Below are 23,885 nucleotides of genomic sequence, written 5' to 3'. Positions count from 1 at the left end.
ACAGGAATATTGTTTAGAATGCAATCAGAGAAAAGAAACCAAATAAGTATTCTTTATTTTCCTTAATTCTCTCCTCCTTCCTATTCTGCAGCTGTTAGATTCAAAGTTTCCTTATTCTTCTCTGTTTGGGGCTAATTCTCTAATTTGTAACTTTATGGGGGGGGACTGGAAAATCTTTATAAAATAGCTTTTTTTTCTCTGTAGCATCAGTTACTTCTTCTTTTTTTTTTTTTTTTTAATGTTCACCTTTACTGTTAATATTTCATGGCAAATAACTGACCCAGCAGGACAACTTATGAAATAAATTACCTAGGCACATTCTCACAACAATGTCAGCAAATTCAGCTAGAGCAAAAAAATATCTGTTTTCAATCAAACTGAAAGAGATAGTGAGCACATAGCACCATCTATCAAGAAAAACAGAAATTAACTGTGAATAAGATATTAGACTTCTAAAAGTGCAGGAAGGACTAGACTGTAATTAATGATGATCCTAAAGATGATAATCTTAATTTCTTAGGTTTCATTACACATTCTTTTACAGATGGTGCCACATTTGTGTCCGCTTTGCTCATTGCTTTTGATATAAATGCTGTTATCACTCTTTTCAATATCTTTTATTTTATGCTTCTGAAGGAAAAAAAAAAAAAAAAAACTGGTGTCTGGTTTTAAAAAAAAAAGCTTATCACTACTTTAATCAAAAATTTATGCAAAATTAAGCTTGATGTTTTGCCAGAGAGACTTTATTAGTCTTAAAACAGATTTTTTGCCTGCATCACTTTTGTGTCTGAATTATTTTCCAAACTGTTGCATTGTCTTATCGTGATGTATTATGAAAAAGAATATTAAATAATGAAGAATCTGTACCTAATAAGTACGTTCCTTGAATTGCGAAAAAACGATGGCCACTGAATTTTAAATGCACGAAGTCTTCCATCTGAACATGGCTACCTTGAAGCCCAAATTTTGAATTTATTTTTTATTTATTACATATTTGTATAAATGTAATTATTTTTTGTTTAACAAACTCACCAAACTGAGGGCCAGAAGTGGAAACACCATTAAAAATTTAAAAACAAAAACTTTTACCTTCGGCATGCCGGACTATAGCAATTTGGTAAAAAAGAAGATATATATCTTACTTTGTATAAATTTAATGAATTTTTGTTTAACAAACTCAGCGAGCTGAGAGTCAGAAGTGGCAATACCGTTAAAAATAAAAAAAAACTTTTATTTATGTTGTAACAGACTATTTCAATTTGGCAAAATATAAGATTTTTATCTTTCAATTTTAATCCACAAATTCGGGTATTTTAAAACAATGTGTCACCACTGTATGAAATATAATATTTATTATCATCAAATATCAATGTGTTGCCATTGAGTAAGATGTATGATACTTAATTAAGATTTAATCTTTCTGTTACTGAGTGGTAAACAGAGCAATCAAAAAGCAAAAACGCAGTTCTTAAAAATACTTTTTTTCGACTTTTTAATCTAACTGGTTTAAATCAAAACGCATTTAGATTATAAGATGTCTAATTAGAAATTATAAATATTTTTATAAATTAACACTAGTTGGACTAATTAAAATTATTGTATACTTTTTTTTTTTTCTTTTTTATGATACCTCTTTCAAGCATCTAACCACTTGAGCAGCTATTTTTCAAAGAAATAATATAGCAAATATAAAAAAATATATGGCAGTTCCTAACACTCTATTGGGAATTCTAAAGAGAAATAATTTTTAAATATTTTTAAATTTTGCTCTTGAATTTTATGCAGCATACATGGGAAGAAAGTGAAGCTTAATAATAAAGATAAAGAGACAAGAAAAAATATTCTGTTAGCATCAGTCAATGAGTGCAAAAGTAGATTAATACCTTGTGATGCTCAATGAGAGCATAAAAAACTTCAACTAATTCTCTGGAGCAACATTAAAAATCTGAATCCTTTCAGATTTTCTTCTTCTTTTTTTTTTTTTTTAAGTATGCTTTTGTTTTAAATGGCATCGTATGGTGTAAAACAATAGCCCACTTTTCAAAAGCCTTGGAGGAAAATCATTTTTAGATTGGCTATGGATGTTCTGAATATCATAGAATGGAAACCAGGCGCTTTAAGTTTCCAGTTGAAGAAACATTTAATTATCGATTTGCCTTCTACCACACTACAAATCATGTCATTTGACTAAACAAAAGTTAGCTTCATTTTGATCCTATGTTTTCCGTGCACTTCAGGTTTGCTCCTCCAAATTGGCTCTTAATCAAGAACTAAATATAGTCAAAAGTCGTTAATCCGGACACCCATAATATGGAATGATCTATAATTCGTACCTCAAAGCTACAAACTTTCTGCGCATGCGTCAATGCATAATGCGTTGACGCATGCACGTAATACCTTTACGCATGTGCATAGTATGTTTATGCATGCGCGTTTAATGTATAACGGACGATATAAGCTAAGCTAAAATTATCTATTTCAGTTAATGTTGCAGATTGTGTTGTTCCTTAATCTTCGAATTGGATCCGGCTTATTATTTTTTGCAGACTGTTAGAGCAATTTTATAAAAGTAAGTTGGAACTTTCAATTATGTCAAATAGAATTTCCGATGCTGGAGCTGCAAAAGGATCTACAAAGGGAAAGCATGTTTCGATGTCCATCAAACAAAAAGTGAAATTGCTGCAAAAAATGGATAAGGGCTCCTTTGTTTCTCTAACTATTTTGAAATCTGTTTATCAATTTCATGCTGCTCTGTGCGGGGGTTGAACGTCGCGGAGCGCAATGAACTGGAAGTTGATCTGTCAGCCCTATCCTTATCTTCAGGGCAGATTTTTTTTTTTATTCAGCTTATAATTCCTTACTAAATGTAGAATTTCATCTCGATGTACTCTGTCTTTGATATGATTTAAATCAAATTCCTCATCATTATAAATATCACGAATACAAATCAAATAGTTTTCTGGTTGCAATTTTCTAATTTTGACTATGCGTAATGTATGCTTTACACATATGCGCATTGAAAGAAATGTTTAATAAAGTAAACAAATAAATATTAAGCTTTTTTTTTTTTTTTTTTTGTAAATTTTGATACCCTTTAGATCATAATTGCTCTTTATTTCATAAATTACGGTTTCATATTTTTAATTTTATAATTTTTGCATACCATCTTACTAGATTTAAACTGATGATCTATAATCCGGAAAAATCGATAATCCGGAATCGCCGAAGTCCCGACGAGTCCAGATTAAAGACTTTTGACTGTAATTTAAAAGCAGTAGCTATTGACAGGGGCTTTTCACCCAACATTATTAATCAAGCAGTTAAAAAATTCTCATCTCAACACACCAAAAGGCACACTCTTGTTTTAAGAGATTATAAGAATTCTGTTGTCATTCCTTTCTTTCCATCAATTAGCTAGAAAAGTGCATATACAGAAATTCAACTTTTGGGTAGTTTATTCACCTATCAGTAAAATTGCGAGTTCCATACTCAAGGACCCCATTCTGGATATGAATTCCTGGGGCATTTACAGGATTCCTTGTGAGTGTGGTTTAATTGACATTGGTCAAACTAAGAGAGCCTTAAAATTTCATGTTGAGGAACATAAGGCATATATTAGAAAATAGGAAACACAGAAGTCCTCTGTTGTTCAGCATTGCTGTTTTGAATATCACACTTCCAATTTTTCTGCAGCCAAACTTATTCAAAAAACATCTTCCATTGGTGAATTCGATTTTCTAGAGGCATTTCACATTAAAAAAAATCTTTCTGTTCTAGTTAATGACACTAATTCCAATCCATCTTTGCCTTCAACTTTTAAGAAAATTATGTTTTAGTTCTCATTTCTTCAACAGATGGCACCAGTAGCTTAACTCCTGTCCAGTCATTCTTATCTTATCTGATCTAATCACAATATCTTACTTCATTCATTTGCGCTTTGGCAGCTGAAGATCGAAACTAGTCCTGTGAAAAATTGTAACTATAACGCTGATTTTTGTTGTTTAACTTCTAAATTAATACTTGTTTGGCGTGTTATTTTATCTTAATTTCTGTGGAATTTTTGGTTCAAATATATACATTTGAAACTATCAGCTGTGAGAATTTCTGACTCTTCCTTAGTTCTGTAATGTTTTTGGAGCATGTAATGATCACAGACTTTTAAAACACAGATTTCTGAGAGAAAGGAAAGAACTTTTTTCATTAGGAGGGAAAAAAAAAAAAAAAAAAAAAAAAACCTTATCAAATACCGATTAAAAAAAAATAACTTCCTCTCAAATTACAAATCAATACTCATCCGTATCTCCAAAACAAAGTTTCTAATAAAATTATTTTTTTCATAAATCGTAATAAAAGGCAATAATAAACATATAATTACCAACAGTACTAAAATAACATACTCAAATATTTTACAAGTGGGATGCAAAAGTAGAAAATTTGTTGGTAGGTAATGTGGAAGGTTATTATGAAGAATATTTAAGAAAAAATGTGAATAAAGTAAATCACTGATTTTTTGCATAAGTATTAGAACAATTTTTTAAATAATATCACGAGTTTACAAAGGGATGAGATATTGAGAAAAACACATAAATACCAAAATTATGGGCACCAAGAAGTGCAACAGTTTGAGTTTCAGGATCCACTTTTAAGAAACCTATTTCACAATGCAGTTTTTTCTTCTTTTCAGGATGCCATGTTTCAGACCTAAAATAAATTTTGCTGAATAAAATAAAATATTTATCATAAAAAATAAGTTTCAAAGCAGTAAATATAGGATGCCAACAAAGTCAGATATAAGTTTTTGAGACTTGAATATGAACCTTAAATATGAAAAACTGCAATATAAAAAAATCACATATATTGATTGCACAGTATTATCTAGAATTTACGCATTCAAAAATTTATAATATATAAACTACTAAACTGATACCAGATTTTACTATACAGAAACAGAGGTAAATTCACCAAGTTTCTTTTACATAATTTACAAATGTTTGATGTGTCAACCTCTGCTGATATGAGACATGACTGTGATAATCTACTTTACCTTGTGCATGTGGCATTCCTTCATGGCCAAATCGTTAAGATAGACGATTACTAGTAGTTCGACTTGATTTCAACCTAACTACATGAGCAGGCTGCATGCTTGGTTTTTGTGATGTACCCCACATGCAACATGGATACGAGTCCATTTCCCTTAGAAAATTCTCCATGAAGGTATCCCTTCCCATAAACATAGGCCTTTATGCTTTGCCATATTCAAATAACCAGACTGACACATGTGCCATTATATCTCAATCAGCAAGATCAACAGCATTAATGATACAAGATCGTGAGATGACCTTGGAAATTAGTAAAGAATGAGGGCACAAGAACAATATCATTGAAAAATTCTCGTAAAGAAAAGTCACTAGGTATTAATTCCGATGACTGGTATTATTAATATGAAAAAGAAAAGGATGAGATTTATTATCACTAGAAACTCTTTTATGAAAGATGTTAAAGAGAATTGTAATACACACCTGCAAAACCTTCTCGTAAACCAGTATCAGAGGAATGGATTTGGGAAGAAGAAGAAAATGTAGCCGATATAAAAAGTTTTTTGAAATATCTGAAATTAATCCTTGCCTGCGTAGACTAGGTGGTAATCCTACGCCTTTAGATGTTTTGAAAGAAGTCTTGAATGAAGATTTTTGGGACACTATAATAGAAAAGACGAATAGATATGCCAGACAAGAGATAGAAAAAGGAAGGTTGTGTAACAAAAAAAAAAAAAAAAAAAAGTGGTTTCCTGTAAGTTTTGATGAAATGAAAGCTTATATTACATTATGCATCTTGATGTTGCAAATGAAGAAGCCAAAAATGCATATGTATTGGTCAAAAAGATATGCAATAAGTACTCCAATTTTTGCCAGCACTGTGGCACACGAAGGGGTTTTTGATATTTCAAGCTTTCTACATTTTACGGATAATGAAAAGAAAAATATAGATGACAGAATAAGAAAGATTAGAAATATAGCGGATTACCTAAATAATAAATTTTGTTACTTTTATACTCCTGATAGTGAAGTAGCTATTGATGAAACGCAACCAAAAATTATATCCACATGTAAATATTTTCTCAAATAAATCTGTACCCAAGGGGTTAATTTATGTAAAATGTGATGAATAATTACATACAGACAGTTACATAACAGAAATAATAAAATGTTAGCATAAATTTAGGTATTTTGCATAATGAAACTCGAAAGGCATACGAAACGAACGTGCGCCAAGATATATATTGGCGAGAGAAAGTAAAGTTCGTGTGCAATGCAGTATATTTGACTTTCACCTTAGCTACATGCAGTGTATTCGATTTTCACCCTAGCTACTTATATCACGGCCAAAGGTCTAATTCAGTTAGTACTTTCTCTTTTCAGGTACGGTGTCAAAGTATGTTCCTGTTTTTTCTTATTGCCTAAATAGGTATGCTTGAAGAAGTATGACTTATATTTGTATGTAAGTTATCTCCTTTTTGATAATTCAGTGTTTTAATGTCTGTGAAGATTATTACTTTTTATTATGATTAAGTTAAACAAAATTCTCCTATTTTATTAAATAAAGATTTCGTAGTTAAATTTTTTGACTTATGATTCTTTAATGAAAACTGCGCCTGAGGAAACTTACTCATTACGCCTTCAGTGCTAATGCACAAACCAACAATAGATTATGAGACTGAGTAGGGTAATTGCCTTGTAGAAATGCTTCAAAAAAAAAAAAAAAAAAAAAAAAAAAAAAAAAAAAAAAATCTAAAATTGAAATTTTGTTCCAGGGGCATAAAGTGTTAAAACTCTTTATTGAAAATACTAGTTACAAAGTTTATAAGAATAATTGTAACAAATAATAATGTCTATTCTAAAAGAATCAATTTGTATAGAAAAGTTAACAGATGAAAATTACTCAGTGTGGAAATTTAAAATAGAACAACTTCTAATAAAAGAAGGTTTAGATGATGTTGTATTCGAAGAAAAACCGAGAACTGTTACTGATATTTGGTTAAAGAATGATCGTAAAGCTAAAGCTCTAATATGCCTAAACATCAGATTCGCAAATTATCCATGTTTTGCATAGTAAATCTGCAAAAGAAGTTTGGCAGAAGTTAAAATGTGTCCATGAACGTGTAAATTTAACAAACAAGTTATTTCTTCTTAGAAAACTATCTTCCATTAGATATAATGAAAGTTCTAAAATGCAGGAACATATCAGTACTAGAATTGGCTGAAAAGCTGCATAGTATAAGTGAAGAATTTAAAGAAAATAACTTAACAGCAATATTACTATGCTGTTTACTAAATTCATACAACTCCTTAATAACTGCAATAGAAAGTAAATCGGAAGCTGAATTGTCACTAGAATATGTTAAAAACAAACTAATAGATGAGTATTGTAGACGTGTGGAAACTAAGAAAGTTCAAAAATACGATTCAGTTGCTTTAAAAAGTAAAAGCGAAAATAAATCAAAGTATGTTACACGATATTGTACTTATTGTAAGAGAAATAACCATACAATAAATGACTGTTTTCATTTAAAATGCAACGCTAGAACTTCCCCGAAAACAGATGTAAATAACAGTAAAGTAAGAAATTATTCTCAAAATTATAAAAGTAATGCATGCCAAATAGCAAATACGCAAAGTGTAGAAAACATAACAAAACTTAAAGAAAATGTAGCCAGTATCTTAAAAGTAAAAGTATCTTAAAAGTATTGAAACTGAAAATTTGCAGATTCAGTTTAATCAAGTTCTAAAAGTGGTCAGCAAGGTTTATATAAATTGACCGTAAACTCAATTGACGAGAAAGCCTACTTAGCTAATGATGTTTCATGTTCTAATACGAACTGTATACTAAAATGGCATCAAAGATTAGGCCACAGAAATATAGATGCCATAAAAACACTTGAGAAAAATTAGCAGACGGCATTAAACTTGGCAAATGCACTCATAGTGTGGAATGTTCTACTTGTGTAAAAGCAAAACTAACTGAAAAATCTTATCCCAAAACAGGTTTTAGATCTAAAAATCATGAAATATTTCATGAAATATCTTTTCCCTCCTAAGCTGTTGACTTCAATTGGCCCACACACATCTGTGTGCACTAAATCCAGTGGATTTTTAGATCTAAAACCTGTTTTGGGATAAGATTTTTCAGTTAGTTTTGCTTTTACACAAGTAGAACATTCCACGCTATGAGTGCATTTGCCAAGTTTAATGCCGTCTGCTAAATCGTTTTTCTCAAGTGTTTTTATGGCATCTATATTTCTGTGGCCTAATCTTTGATGCCATTTTAGTATACAGTTCATATTAGAACATGAAACATCATTAGCTAAGTAGGCTTTCTCGTCAATTGAGTTTACGGTCAATTTATATAAACCTTGCTGACCACTTTTAGAACTTGATTAAACTGAATCTGCGAATTTCATTGATGACTATTCGCGTTATACTCAAATTTATTTTATTACTTCAAAAGATGAAGTATTCGACAAACTTAAACAGTATGTTGCATTGACAACAAATAAATTTAGGAAGAAAATAAAGGTTCACAGATCCAACAACGGTACAGAATACTGTAACGAAACTACACAAAATTATTTAAAGAAACTTGGTATTTTTCATCAAACTTCGGTTTCTTATTGTCCGGCACAGAACAGCGTCGCAGAAAAGAAAAATCGCTCTTTAATAGAAATGACAGAACTACTCTGATATGCACCCTCAAGTTGCCAAATTTTTCGGCAAATATTTTGCCGAGAAACTTCACGCTGCCATATTACTATCTAAATTTTTTGTTTACATTTTGAACTTTTAGCCTAAAATGTCTCCAAAAACGCGGTTTTCGCACATGCAAAAACTACGTTTTGAACACACAATTTAGCTAAAAATCCGAAACAAAAACAAAAAATTTAGATAGCAAAAACGTAAAGTTTCTAACTAAAAATATTTGACAAGAATCCATGTACACAGCGACATGTTTTAACTTAAAAAAACATCTACGAATTGCACAATGTAGGCAACGAACAAATCTACAAACTATGCACACCTCGCTTTAATAAATTAACATAACAACAATAAATTTCAAAGAATACCATATACACAGCATCCTGTTTAAACTTAAAAAAAATTCTACGAATTGCACAATTTACGCAAGGAAGGAATCTACGATTTACGCACTCCTCGCTTTAATAAAATAACATAACAACAATAAATTTCAAATAATACCATGTACACAGCGTTCTGTTTCAACTTTAAAAAACATCTACGAATTGTACAGTCTAGACACTAAACAACAAAATAAACTAAAATAAATTTCAAACAATTTAAAGAAAAAACAATAACGACAGAAATTCATACTAAAGAACCAATGAACATAACATTCTACAAAATAAGAAAATGCACTTACCATGAATAAAATGCACTTACCATGAATTAATGCGTTTTCGAATAGCAGAAATATAAATTTCATACCGCCTTTAACATGCCGCCACGTAATCACTATCGTATTTACATGACAGTCAGACACACTATCCAGAAAATTTATACTATGGTTCACAAATAAATAAAATCACAAATCCCTACTTCTATTACGCACTGCCATTAAAAATAATCTCCCAGACCCTCTTTCTACACTTCCAAATACCCACTACCCCTCAACAGGATAGCCACAATCATATTTCCTTTTGCCGAACTTCAATTCAACAACTACCATTTTATCTTTCCCTCCCATCTTCTCAGACACAGAGGAGAAACCAAAGAGCTCCTGCGAAAGATTTTTCAACGTCAACAGGGTTGCCATAGAACACGCAATCGCGCCAAAAACCAGCGCAGAACACATATCGCCACATTTGGTGAAATTAGGGCGTATATTAGAGTTGTACCGAAATGACAAAAGCTATGCTAATAAACTCTAAATTACCGAAAGGATTCTGGGCTGAAGCAGCAGCTACTGCCTCATATCTTCAAAATAGGTTACCAACTAAAGCCACAGATAGAACACCATATAAATTGTGGAATATGGCAGTGAAAACCAAACTTAAGTCACTTACGAGTATTTGGCTGTAAAGCATTTTATTATGTGAACAAACAAAAACGGCGTAAATTCGACAACAAAGCTGAAGAAGGAATATTCGTAGGATACGATTTACGAAGTAAGGGATACAGGATTTATGTAGGTGGAAGGAAAATAATAGTAAGTAGAACTGTTAAATTTTCAGAAAACGCGTCTTTATCTGACAAACATGCAGAAAATAATGCCGAAGATTTAGAATTAATTCACTTCAATAACTCGTAAGAAGATGAAGAAACATCTCTTGGCGATGATTTTACAGAAGATTCAGAAAGTTCTGAAGAGTTAATTAAATGTAAAGAAAATGTAGAAAAAAGGGTTTCTAGCAGATCAACCAAAGGAGTCCCACCGGAAAGATTCTCTTATAAAGCAGAAGACGAAGAATCAATCTTACCTAAAAATAAAGATTCAGAAAGCTTTGAAGAAATTCTAAACTTACCAAGTGAACAAGAAGCTTGGATCAAGGCTATGCAAGAAGAAATACGTTCTCTAAAAGAAAATGAAACCTATACACTTAACAGAATTACCACCAGGAAAACATGCAGTAGGCAGCAAATGGGTGTTTAATACAAAATATGATGAAACTGGTAAAAATATAAAATACAAAGCACGCTTAGTAGCCAAAGGATTTACTCAAAAATATGGCAGTGATTATGATGAAACGTTTTTACCAGTAGTGAAACACACTACGATAAGAGTTTTCTTAGCATGGGCAGCGTATAATAATGCCAAGGTACATCAACTAGATGTTAAAACAGCTTTTTTGTATGGCAACTTAAATGAAGAAATATATATGGAACAACCAGAAGGATTCGTGGTTCCGGAAGAAAGACATAAAGTTTGTAAATTACAGAAGTCGATTTATGGTCTCAAACAAGCAGCTAGGAGCTGAAATGCAGAAATTGAAAATACATTGAAGAATCTTGGGTTCAGTCAAAGCAAAGCAGATCCATGTCTTTTCATAAAAGTGGTTTGTGATAAAAGAATTAATTTAATAGTGTATGTTGATGACATCCTAATAAGTTCTACAGAAGAAGGACTAATTCTTCAAACAATTAATGATTTAAAGAAACGTTACCAAATAATGCATCTTGGTGAAGCTAAATATTTCTTAGGCATGGAAATAAATCGCAAGGAAGATGGAAGTTATCTCTTATCATAGAAAAATAAAATAAATCAACTTGTCAAGCAATTTCAACTTGAAGAAGCAAAACCCGCTAGCACACCAATGGAAATAAACTATTATAACCTAAAACAAGGAAGAAAATCTCCTAACTTCAAATGATAAATTCCACCAAGCTATTGGAAGTCTCTTGTATATATCGTCTATCATAAGACCAGATATCACAGCTTCAACTCGCATACTCAGCAGAAGGTGTAATAATCCACGTCAAAAGGACTGGAATGCTGTTAAAAGAATCATTAGATACTTAAACACGACAAAGAATCTATCCTTACAAATTTCGTCGAGTGAAGAACCTAATATTATAGTTTATTCAGATACTGATTGGGGACAAGATATTTAAGATAGAAAATCTACATCAGGAAGTGTTATTTTATTAGAAAAAAACTGTATTTCATGGTTTTCAAGAAAACAAACTTGTGTTTCTTTATCCTCAGCAGAAGCTGAATATCGCAAGCTACACAAGTTGTTTTATCACAACATGAGAAACATACATACATTCATGCAGATTCTTCATTATTTAATTTCTTTAAATAATATAATACAGGGCGATAATATTTTATGGCATTTGAAAAGTGAAACGCCGCTTTTAGTGAAGCAACGCAAAATGCCAAAATGAAATTAATAGTACTTCTGGGCAAATTGCTCCTTTGGAATAATAAAAATTGGTACTTTTCCGTTTCGCCGGTGCAAATCTCGACAAGCAGACTTTATTAGCGACAACATACAGTATACGCATAAAAAATTTTAACAAATGTTAGTTCCTAGCAATTTTTTATTTTGAAGGCATAAACATTTTAATATTATTTAAAATTTTGTAAAAAGCTAATAAAAGACAATAAATTTGTAAAAAGACATTAATTTAAGAATTTACTATGCTTTTATGGTTCAACAGCCTGATTCGCCGGTTCGTAGAACATTACCCCAAGTGACCTCATCTAACATAAACTACACTACAAAAATCTAATTCTCTCAGTAATTATCTACATTAATTTCAAGTCAAATCTTAATTTGGAATATAAGTGAAAGAAATATTTGAATTCGTACGAATACCTTACTCACAAATTATGTAAAACCGCAGTACTTTACTTCACTAGTGCATTCTCATTAGAATTAATGAATTTAAACTTTGACTGTGCCTTTTCTATATTTTCACCTTCGGGTGAGTGGTGTGATTACATCCTAATTGACTTAATTATCGCAAATGGCCTTAGAGCATAAAATTAAACTATCTGGGTAAAAATTCTATGTAAATGTATGCCAGTATTGAAAGAAGCAATCAATCTGATAAGAAACAGCTATGACTTGTTTTGAAAATGAGGCGTAATAGGTTACCAGCGAAGATATTCTGTTTGGCATCAGTTGTACCATTGTAGGCGACTTTATCGCCTGCGCCAGCAAAATGGAAAAGTACCTAAAAATTTTAATTACGTATGACAAAAGTAGACTTCAAAACTTTTTGACATCTCTAATGGAGTACTCTCATTTAGGGTATCAAGAGGTGTTCTTAAATGAGAGGTTTTACTATGCTTTAAAATTTTTAGTATAGGGAATTTTGTTAAAATTATTTTATATAAAATAACAAAATTACTTTACTTGTACTGAATAACTGGCTGCAAAGACACTGGCTGGAATTCGAGCAATTCTTCATATTTTAAAGTATCCATTGTCGGATAAGAAACTTCCGCTTCTACTGCTTCCCAGTTACCAAATAACCAGGAGAGTGGAGATATGGCAGAGTGATATGAATCTGAAGAACTAGAACAAAATTTATATTAATTTTTAGATGACTAAATACATCAACTACATTTCAAATGCAGACGATAAATATACACATTTTACATACAGTTTCAGTTGTTAGGATCACTGGTTCTTAAGCAAAATTAAACCTGTTGTTAGTTTAATTCTAAGTCTTTTTTTTAGTAGATTTAAATAGCATTTAAAGATAAATTTACATATTTTTATAAATTAAAAGAAATTATTATACTGATTTTGATGAATGTGTACAACACACACACAGGCCTATACTGTTAGACAAACATAAATTAATAAACTTTATGTTGCAAACTGTTTTATAAAAACATTCTTCCCCATATATGTTAAATTCTCACTTAATATAAGTGAAAATATCTAAAAACATTCCATTAGATCAGTTTTTGTTGAAAAGAGATTAAAATATCATTTTAAACAAATAAAATAATTTCTTTTCTTAAATTCAAAGCAAGATATTTTTAGATACAACATTCATTTCATCCTAAACCAACATCTGAAAACAAAAAGAAATAAAAACGAAAACTTATTAATCAAATGTGAGTAATAAATTTTGTCCCATTTAAATATTCAGTTACTTTTCTTATGCAAGTCAGATTCACTGTTACGTGAATCTCTGGTGCTCTTTTCCATTACATTGTGTTCTAAACACACTCGAGATCTAACATTTTTTAAACACACCAATGACATCTTCCCTAAGAGTATTCTTCCATATGTCAATAATCTATCACCACATTTGAATAAACTAACATATAGGTATGAGCATCTGATTTTTCTGGCAACCCAATTAGCATACTCTCTCTCAAAATGTCGTAGAATAGCTTTATGAAAATCTGCCTCCAGGGGAACAATACCCAAATTTGTTTACCTTTTCTTTCTATTATATCTGTTATAAGGTCCACCTAAGAATGACAAGGAAATTTCATTAACATGTTGACGGCGGCACAGATATTCATTGTTCATTTCGTGCAGCAGCGCTTGAATTAGCGGTTAATTTTGTGGGGTGCCAAATTATAAAATTATAAATTAGAATTATAAAATTAGATTATTATTATATTTTATAATATAATAATTTCATTTTTTGATATACAAGCATAATTTAGTATTTTTTTATATACATTTTACATCATCCATCTTTCAGTAACTTTCAGTTTCAGCATCTGAAAGCCCAAATTTGAAATTTGTTTTATTATACAAGCATGACTCATCGGTAAGTCATGCCACTCCACAGAACAGACAACTATGACCCACGGGTGGGTCAGGCCGCCCCACAGAACAGACAAGTATGACCCACCGGTGGGTTAGGCGGGCATCAGTGTGTTAAGATACCATACCAACTCAAATCATTCCATTACAGTAATCAATTTTCACTCAAGCATACAATGCTTTATGGAAGTTGTTTAATCTTTTTCTATTATGCAATTTTCTGGCATATCAAAATATATAAGATTTTCTCTCTGACTGGAAAGACAGTTCTTTTCAATACACCATGCATCATTACAAAGCACTGTTTTTAGTCCAAAGGTGCTTTGTCCCTGAAGGACTATAGTTTCCGTTTTGCGACAAATCACTATAAACAGCATATCACTTTTAAAAGTGTTGACACCAAATGTTAGAGTCCTGCATTATATTTAAAGAAATTAAATAATGAAGAATCTGCATAAATGTGCCTATATTTCTAGCACTGTGATAAAACAACGGTACCTAGAGCCATCCAACTTTGAATGACGTTAATCCTACTGCGAATATGGGCATCTGAAAGCCCAAATTTGAAATTTGTTTTATTATCAATTTCATATTCTGAAAACTTTAACAAATTTTTGATTAACAAACTCTCAATGATTTAAAAGCGAGCAATGGCAATACTATACGGGGGGGGGGGAACCTGGTAAAAGTATATTTATGGTACCCCTATTCGAAAATTTTTGGCGGTACATGGATACAGAGTTTGTGCAGTTCTTTGACTTGTTATTTTGGCTTTGTGCAGCAGAGATTTTAGTGCAAAAAATCACACTACACAAAGACAAAATAACAACTCAAAGAATCGCACAAACTCGGTATCCATGTACACATTGACCTATTTTCAGTTTTAAAAAAATCACAGAATTGCACAAACTAAGCATTGCACACTCCCTTAACTTTATCTATGTACACGTCGACCTATTTTCACTTAAAACAAATATCACAGAATTGCACAAACTTGGCACTGCACACTGTCCATGTAACTCATCAATATATTTTCACTTAAAAAGTCAAAGAAGCACCCAATTCTAGGTAAAAGTATATTTACGAAACGTTCAACTACTCAGGTTACGATAAATAAAACAACTTGGTGATAAACGAAACAACAACTTGGCAATAAATGAAACAACAACTTCGTGATAATACAAGGGGTACCCTTCAGTCTACTCTAACCAAAAACCTTTTTACACTGCTCAATATTGAAAATGCAACACCAAGAAGGAGTGGTCAGAAATTTATGCAAATTTTAGAGAGACGCACGTCACTGAGTTATGCAAATGATGTGAAATGCGCAACTCTCCGACGCACGCGAAGTAAGATATAAGGGAAGTGATGTGCAGAATGGGTAATATTCGTGTCGTTATTTCTGCCAGACGAATTATCGAAGAAAGTTGTTTTTTGTTTAGGAGGATATGTGTAATAGGAGAGAATGCCAGGCCGTCATCAATGAAAGCACTTCCAGCAGATAGACAATTTTACGAGGGGTATAGTGATCGAACTGAGAAGGGCGGGTTGGTCCTTACGCCAAATCGCAGCTGATACCCACATGGATGCGAGCACGGTGCATCGGCTATGGCAAACATGGATGGAACAAGGAAATGTGGGAAGAAGGAGGGATGCAGGTGCAGCCAGAGTGACGTCAACACGCGTCGGTCGACACATCCACCGACAAGCTGTGTCGGTCCCGCAAGTCACTTGTACCATTATTCTGCATTATGTGCAAGATACCCTGGATGTTCCCATGTCAACCAGAACCATTTCCCGTCGATTGGTCGAATGTGGCCTGCACTCATGGCGCCCGTTAAGAAGACTGCCATTGACACCACAGCATAGACGCCAACGTTCAGAATGGTGCCAGATTGGAGTGATGTGGATGACAGAATGGTGAAACGTCGTGTTCTCAAATGAGTCCCGCTTCTGTTTATCCAGTGACAGTCGCCGCATAGACGTGTGGCGTCGACGTGGAGACAGATCTAACCCGGCAGTAACGGTGGAACGCCCCACCGTGCGACAACAGGGCATAATGGTTTGGGGCATTATTGCCTACGATTCCAGGTCACTTCTAGTTCATATTCAGGGCACTATGATGGACCAACGATACTTGGATACTGTACTGCAGCCGGTGGCAATCCCCTACCTTCAGGGGCTGCCTAATGCAATTTTTCAGCAGGATAGTGCCTGACCACAAAGTTCTCGCATCTGCCAACATGCTCTGCAAGGTATACAAATGCTTCCCTGGCCACCATACTCTCCTGACCTGTCACCAATCGAACACGAGTGGAATGTGATTGGACGCCGTTTGCAGACCCTGCCCCTGCCTCGTTCAGAAGACGAACTGTGGCAAATAGTTGAAAGGGAATGGAGAACCATCCCTCAGGACACCATCGGTACTCTTATTGACTCTATGCCTAGACATGTTTCTTCGTGCATTGCTGTCCACGGTGGTCCTACATCCTACTGAGATGATGCCATTCTCGCTCTGTATTCTGACTATCATTTTGAAATAACGATCACTTACTGCTGCTTGCTGTTTCCCTCTTTTTTCCAAATTTCATCACTTTCTGACCACTCCTTCTTGGTGTTGCATTTTCAATGTCGAGCAGTGTATCTACAGCGCGTGGAACTGTGTATCGGAAATTCTAAAGATATATTCATTTTAAATTATTTTGCGACATTGCTGTTGAACTAAATTTTATGGTTAAGTGCAAAGAACATGACATTTAATAAATGAAGGTAACACACAAAACGCTAAAATGTGCCCCTTTTGGATGTAATTTAAAATCTAAAACTTTCAGATTCCCCCCCCCCCAATTTTTCTAGCAAGTTCTGTACTGATATTTTTTACTGTAAATAATAATAATAATAAAACTAATGCAGGGGGTTCTCAAACAGGGATGAATTTCATAGTTTCAGGTCAGCCTTTTATTTACTTGTATTTAATTTTAGTTAGTGAATAAATAAAAAAAAAAAAAAAAAACTATCGTTATTCAAGTTTTGATATTTATCAACATTTTCTATACTTTTTCTTGTTTAATTTATAAAGCACATTAAAAAAGTCTAAATTTATTAAGTGTATATGCATTTTTGAGTTTTAGAAAGGGGGGGAGGTGAATGATCATCTAGAAATGGTAAATGGGACAAAACAGTTGAGAACCATTGTTGTGCTTTTTGATTTGCTGGTGGAATACCAGCTGGTCTTGGAAACTGGTGATTCTTTTGCTCCTGAGCAGTTTCATGAGCCTTTACCCTTTGACGCGCGGTGGTCGCGCCTTGAAACCACCAATTTTTGAATTTTTTCTCCTCTTGATTCTGTAATTTTTGAGTGAAAATCAATTCATTACTGATCTTTTACCTCTAAATAGCACAAAATGACTACAGAATCATGCATGTTTTAGCTCTTAGTACTTCAAATCGCACACCTTTTAAAATTCGTTTTCAATGAGACAAAATAACTTCCTTTTATTAAAATAAACAACTTTAAATTTCAAAAGTTATTCATAGCACATCACGATTTCTATCATAAACAATAAAAAATAGCAATAATTAAACTTCATATATTAAAAAACCCTCTATATGTATGGCATTTGCTTTGTGGTTTCAGGGTGCGACCACTGCCCCACTAGAGCATTGTGTCACAATGCTCTAGAGGCTCGGTGATCGCGCCTTGAAATCACTGCTCTTCACAATGGCGTTTGCTTGCTTCTCAAATAGGAATGCTTATTTTTACCCAGATATAGATAAGGGGTTTTGAAATCACAGAGTTATTTTATTACTAAACAATACATGCACCTGTCCAGTAAAAAAGTCTTTCTTTTCCAGAGACTTTTCTCTGACCTCAACACACTTGCTCCCCAAGCTAGTATTGCGATTTTATAAATTATTTCCTGTGATTTAAATTTAATGTAAGTATACTTTGCTGTAATTAAAAATATTTTCTGAATATTTTGAGATGAAATATGAATAAAATAAGTATGGATGGGAAACAAATGATCCATACCAAAACCAAAAAGACCAAGCCCCCCCCCTTATTAACATAAAAAAACCACAAATTTCATGTGCCAGATGAAAAGAAACTAAATAACGCTGGACATATACCAGTGAAATTTAGATCCAATCAGTGTACATTTTGTAGCACAAGGAAGAAACATCATAGAAGAAGATACATGTGCGAAACATGCAATGTGGATCTATGCATGTACCAAAAACACAAAACATGCTTTGAACAGTGTCACAAAAAATATTTGTTCCTTGAAATTAAAAAAAAAAACACTCTTTTTATATCCTTATTTTACTGAGTTTTTTAATCTATGTAGCCAAACGTCCTTATTATGTAGGTACATATACTTTCACTGCTATAGTAAAATTACATAAATTTTTATTTTTTAATTTTTTCTGACAATTTAGTTTGTAAAATAATGTAAAAAATATATATATTATGCAATTCTTACATGCATTTTTTTTTAATTCGTAAATTTTGTCATTTATTGGAAATGTGCACGGAGAAAGGTAAGTTTCCCCCCCCCCTACTACCCAGGTAAGTTTCAAAGTCCTAGATGCACGGTGGTTTCACAGTGTGACCACCACGCACAAAGCAATGGGCAAGAGTAGAATTTTTTTAATTCATATATTTTTTGTCTCTAGTACCATAATATTCAATTTCTAGAGTTTTTAGTTAAAAAAATTATAAAAATAATATCACGTGCGTCAAAGGGTTAATTTGAATTATTTCATCATTCACTGGTAGACACTTCTTATGCAGTTCCTTTGCAAAATTATTTAAAATAACTTCTGAATGGTGGGAACCATGTTTTCATATATCAACCATTTTTCTTCTGTTGAAGCACACAAAATATTTCATCCCTCTGTCTTCATGATTTAACATTCTCATATTGTCATCACACAGCAAAATTTAGCAGCAAACAAACACTCAGTTGAGCAAACAAAATCACTTTCCTTTTAAAAAAAAGGCAGTTTAATACTCTTTTTTAGTGTTAATTTATATTGGAAACATACCTAATTGTAAAAAAACAGGCCTAACTACTATTTACCTGCTGACTTAGTACCTCAGTTTTCATGGATCCAAAAATGCAAACAAACTTTTTAAAAATGTGATGATGTGTATGTGATGCCTTTCCAGATAATTTTCTGAATTTTCAACTATGGAAATGCAGGGTGTTACCATATCATTGATATTAATATAACTGAATCTAGTCAATAAATAATTTTTTAACAACAAAAATTGAAAAAAAAATTCAATTTGCAATTCGATAAACACACACAAAAATTTCATTGTTTCCTTTTAACTAAAATACATACGTATTTATGCAAGCAAAATATTATTACACTATTCAATTTTGTTGAAAAATGTATTTTGCTTACAGAAACTATGAATATTTTGTTTTTTAACTAATTCTTGCTGTAATAAAATATGATAAATGAGAAAATTACATTCTTCATTTGCAGATGTTGCCGAAAAAGTTAGAGAGCACTACACTGCCCATATATAATTAAACCAAAAGTTTCAGTTCTGAGAGAGTGGAAAATGTTAAACAAGGTACAATGTAACTGCAATAATTTTGTAAATATACTTAATTAAGGACAAATCACAAAAATAGCAGTAACTTGCTCAAAAATAAGCAGATTCATATAAATTTTTGAATTTCTTGTCAAAAAAGAGTTGCTGAGTAAAACTGAGTATGCAAATTAGTGGCACAGCAATCGAAATACGTCATTTGTGAGGAGCATAAAATTGCATGTTTGAGAACAAGCCTGCAACTTTTCCTGCGATACTGAGATAAGACTCTTCTGTTACCAGGACCGGATTCAGAAATGTACGTATGTATGTACATGCATACGGTACAACTCTGATATACGCTCTAATTTTGCCAAATGTGGCGATATGTGTTCTGTGCTGGTTTTTGGTGCGATTGCATGTTGTATGGCAACCCTGTTGACGTTGAAAAATCTTTCGCTGGAGCTTGTTGGTTCGCGTCTGTGTCTGAGAAGATAGCGGGAAAAGATAAAATGGTGGAAGTTGTTGAATTGAAGTTCGGCAAAAGGAAATATTATTGTGGCCATCCTGTTGAGGGGCAGTGGGTGTTTGGAGGAGTGGAAAGAGGATCTGGGTGATTATGTTTAGTGGCTGTCCAAGATAGAAGTAGGGATTTGTGATTTTATTTATTTGTGAACCATAGTATGAATTTTCTGGATAGTGTGTCTGGCTGTCATGTAAATATGATAGTTATTACGTGGCGGCATGTTAAAGGTGGTATAAAACTGGTATTTCTGCTGCTCAAAAAAGCATTAATTCATGGTAAGTGCACTTTATTTTATTCTTGTTCTTATTTTGTAGAATGTTATGTTCGTTGTTTTTTTAGTATGAATTTCTGTCATTATTGTTGTTTTTTTGAATTGTTTGAAATTTATTTTAGTTTATTTTGTTGATTAGTGCGTAGTGTCTAGATTGTGCAATTTGTAGATGTTTTTTAAAGTTTAAAGAGAACACTGTGTACATGGTATTCTTTGAAATTTATTGCTATGTTAATTTATTAAAGCGAGGCGTGAGTAGTTCGTAGATTCTTTCATTGCCTAAATAGTGCAATTCGTAGATTTTTTTTTTAGACAGGATACTGTGTACATGGTATTCTTTGAAATTTATTATGTTAATTTATTAAAGTGAGGTGTGCATAGTTCATAGATCCATTCGTTGCCTAGATTGTGCCTTTCGTAGATGTTTTTTTAAGTTAAAACATATCGCTGTGTACATTGATTCTTGTCAAAATGTTTTTGCTATCTAAATTTTTTATTTTTGTTTCAGATTTTCAACTTAAATTGTGTGTTCAAAACGTGGTTTTTGTATGTGCGAAATCCACGTTTTTGGAGACATTTTAGGCTTAAAGTTTGAAATGTAGACAAAAAATTTAGATAGTAATATGGCAGCGTGGAGTTTCTCGCCAAAAATGTTTGGGGAGAAATTTGGCGACTTGAGGGCGCATATCAGAGTAGTTCCATGCATACATATGTATGTGTGCACACATATATACATGGATACACAAACACATTCATCCACATATACATGCATACATTTCTGAACCCCGTCCCAATAACATAACAGTACCAAAATCTGGGATAGCAACATTGTAACAATGACCACCAGGCATCATTTGCCTAAAGAACTGTAATGGAGAGCTGCTGGAAGACTGGAGCCAGTACAGAGTCAGACAGATGTGGCAAGATGGCTAATTGCAATTCCTTCTAAGATTCATAGCAACAATTTCTAACCATAGATTCAGCATCCAGGAGGTTCAGACAAGGACAGCTGGTCACTAGAATTAGCACTGATGACAGATATTTGTTGTCATTTGCACAAAGGATTAGAACCACAACTTTGACTCAACTCGGGTCCTCCCTTGTTGCAGCCACCAGAAGCTTGGTGTCAACAACAACCATTCACGAAGTTGGTGTTACAAAGGAAGTCTGAACATGAGGTGACCAGCCAATGTGCATGCCGCTCACATAACATCATAGAAGGGAATGTTTGAGTTGGACAAATAATTTAGTAATGCTAGTATAAATCATTTTAAAATCTAAACCATTATGATGAAAACTAGTTATGAAATTTTGAAATTTTTTGCGATTATTCAAAATAAGTAATGGGTGTATAAAAATTTTTATAATTGCCATACAACGTGAAAACTCTATTTTGGACAAAATTTAATTTTCTTTTTCAAATAATGGGGAAAGTGCAGAATAGCCCACTGCTTGGCACGTTTTTAAGAACTGCACAAACTCGGTATTCACGTACATATACACCTATTTTCACTTAATCCCAGAATTGCACAAAAATGGAGAGCTGCTGGAAGACTGGAGCCAGTACAGAGTCAGACAGATGTGGCAAGATGGCTAATTGCAATTCCTTCTAAGATTCATAGCAACAATTTCTAACCATAGATTCAGCATCCAGGAGGTTCAGACAAGGACAGCCGGTCACTAGAATTAGCACTGATGACAGATATTTGTTGTCATTTGCACAAAGGATTAGAACCACAACTTTGACTCAAGTCGGGTCCTCCCTTGTTGCAGCCACCAGAAGCTTGGTGTCAACAACAACCATTCACGAAGTTGGTGTTACGAAGGAAGTCTGAACATGAAGCGACCAGCCATGTGCAAGCCGCTCACATAACATCATAGAAGGGAATGTTCCTTGACTTTATCCATGTACACATCAACTTATTTTCACTTAGAGAAAATTGACAAAAATCCAATTCTTCTTACTCTTGTAAAAAGCGCCAAACAAATAAGTAGGCAATTCTGCACTTTACCCCAAATTATTTCTCTTCATTTGCTAGCTGTTCGGCATTTTATCTCCTAAAAAGACTTTTCTGTCACCTAGCCTTTTTCTCTTTGAAAGAAAGGAATATGTAAGATAAAAAATGTGCAAATCTCAAAATTATAATTTAAACTAGCAAAACTCCTTATTCCTCCTCTCTATTTTAATAAAAGTAATGCCTTTTCTGGACTGCATCATTTGTAGATCAATCCATATCATGACTTGTATAACGCTGATGATATAGCTACCGTAATTTCCGGAAGAAACGCCACGGCGTTTATGTGTTTAAAAACTTAAATTTTCAGCGGGTGCGGCGTTTAGGTGCACTAAAAATAAAATATTTCCTACGATGGTCATTGTACATAGTTTGGATGGCCTTGTCATTGTGCATAGACTGGTGCTGTTCCCACACAAAAGACCACTTAGTTGCTTTTTGCAAACGTTATTTTGTTTACATTCTTTCCCTCGAACGGATCTACATGCCTTATTCACCCTAAATGAGATCTCAGAAAAATAACATTCTTCCCCCTTTCAAATCAACCATGTCATCAGTTTGAATAGTCTCTCTCCTCTGCCATTCGATGAATCTTCCAGTACCTATCCTCTCCCCACCCCTGCCTTTTCTGCAATTTTTTTCAAAGGCGGACACGATTCCACCTGCCTCGCAATAACGAACTCTGACGTATTTCCCCTTCAGCATGAATGGATTTTTCTTGGCATTCTGCCAAATACAGATCCCATCAGTTTGGGTACAAGTACTTGTTGGATAGTTTTTAAGGGAGCAGAAAATTTTTGAAAATGTCTCTAAACGGCACAGAAGCTATACATTTCTTACCTTTAATTTATTTTTTAGTTATGGTTTCATTTCATGCATTTTTCTTAACTGGTATGTCATATATCAGGACTTGCATCTATACGCCCCACGACGATGTCACACGCAATTTAATCTATTGCGGCGTTTCTGTGTAATTTTAATTTTTTTCCCACCATTTTTCTCGAGTGCGGCGTTTACGCTGATGCGGCCTTTCTTCCGGAAATTACGGTAATTCGGAACTTAAACGGAAACTTTCTCTGAATCAGCTGTCATATTAGAATAGCTGTGCCCTTTTACTTCTACTTTTATTCTTGCTATGATACTGCCTACTGCAACAGTATCAAAATTGTAAATTTATTTGAACAGGCAAGATTAGAGTGCCAAGTGAATTGTGGCCATACATGTCAACTGACATAAAAATGACTATTTTAACCCATCTCGATTGCCAAGTT

At 33.2% G+C, this 23,885-nt stretch overlaps 1 protein-coding gene across 2 annotated transcripts in view; it reads right to left on the bottom strand.

Moving 5' to 3' along the window:
- Window positions 1-23,885, bottom strand: part of LOC118202889 (peroxynitrite isomerase THAP4-like) — a 45,205-nt gene that overhangs the window by 15,727 nt on the left and 5,593 nt on the right. For both annotated transcript variants that reach the window (XM_035375105.2, XM_035375107.2), the window contains exons 2-3: window positions 12,875-13,036; window positions 4,592-4,701 (exon numbers count right to left, since the gene is read on the bottom strand). In XM_035375105.2, the coding sequence (XP_035230996.1) occupies window positions 4,592-4,701; window positions 12,875-13,036 (272 nt within the window). The remainder of the gene's footprint in view (window positions 1-4,591; window positions 4,702-12,874; window positions 13,037-23,885) is intronic.

The sequence above is a fragment of the Stegodyphus dumicola genome, chromosome 7, assembly GCF_044657685.1.
Source record: "Stegodyphus dumicola isolate Sdum_Otavi_A_Nest chromosome 7, ASM4465768v1".
In the NCBI taxonomy this organism is placed as follows: domain Eukaryota; kingdom Metazoa; phylum Arthropoda; class Arachnida; order Araneae; family Eresidae; genus Stegodyphus; species Stegodyphus dumicola.
This window is presented reverse-complemented; position numbering and strand designations above follow the sequence as displayed.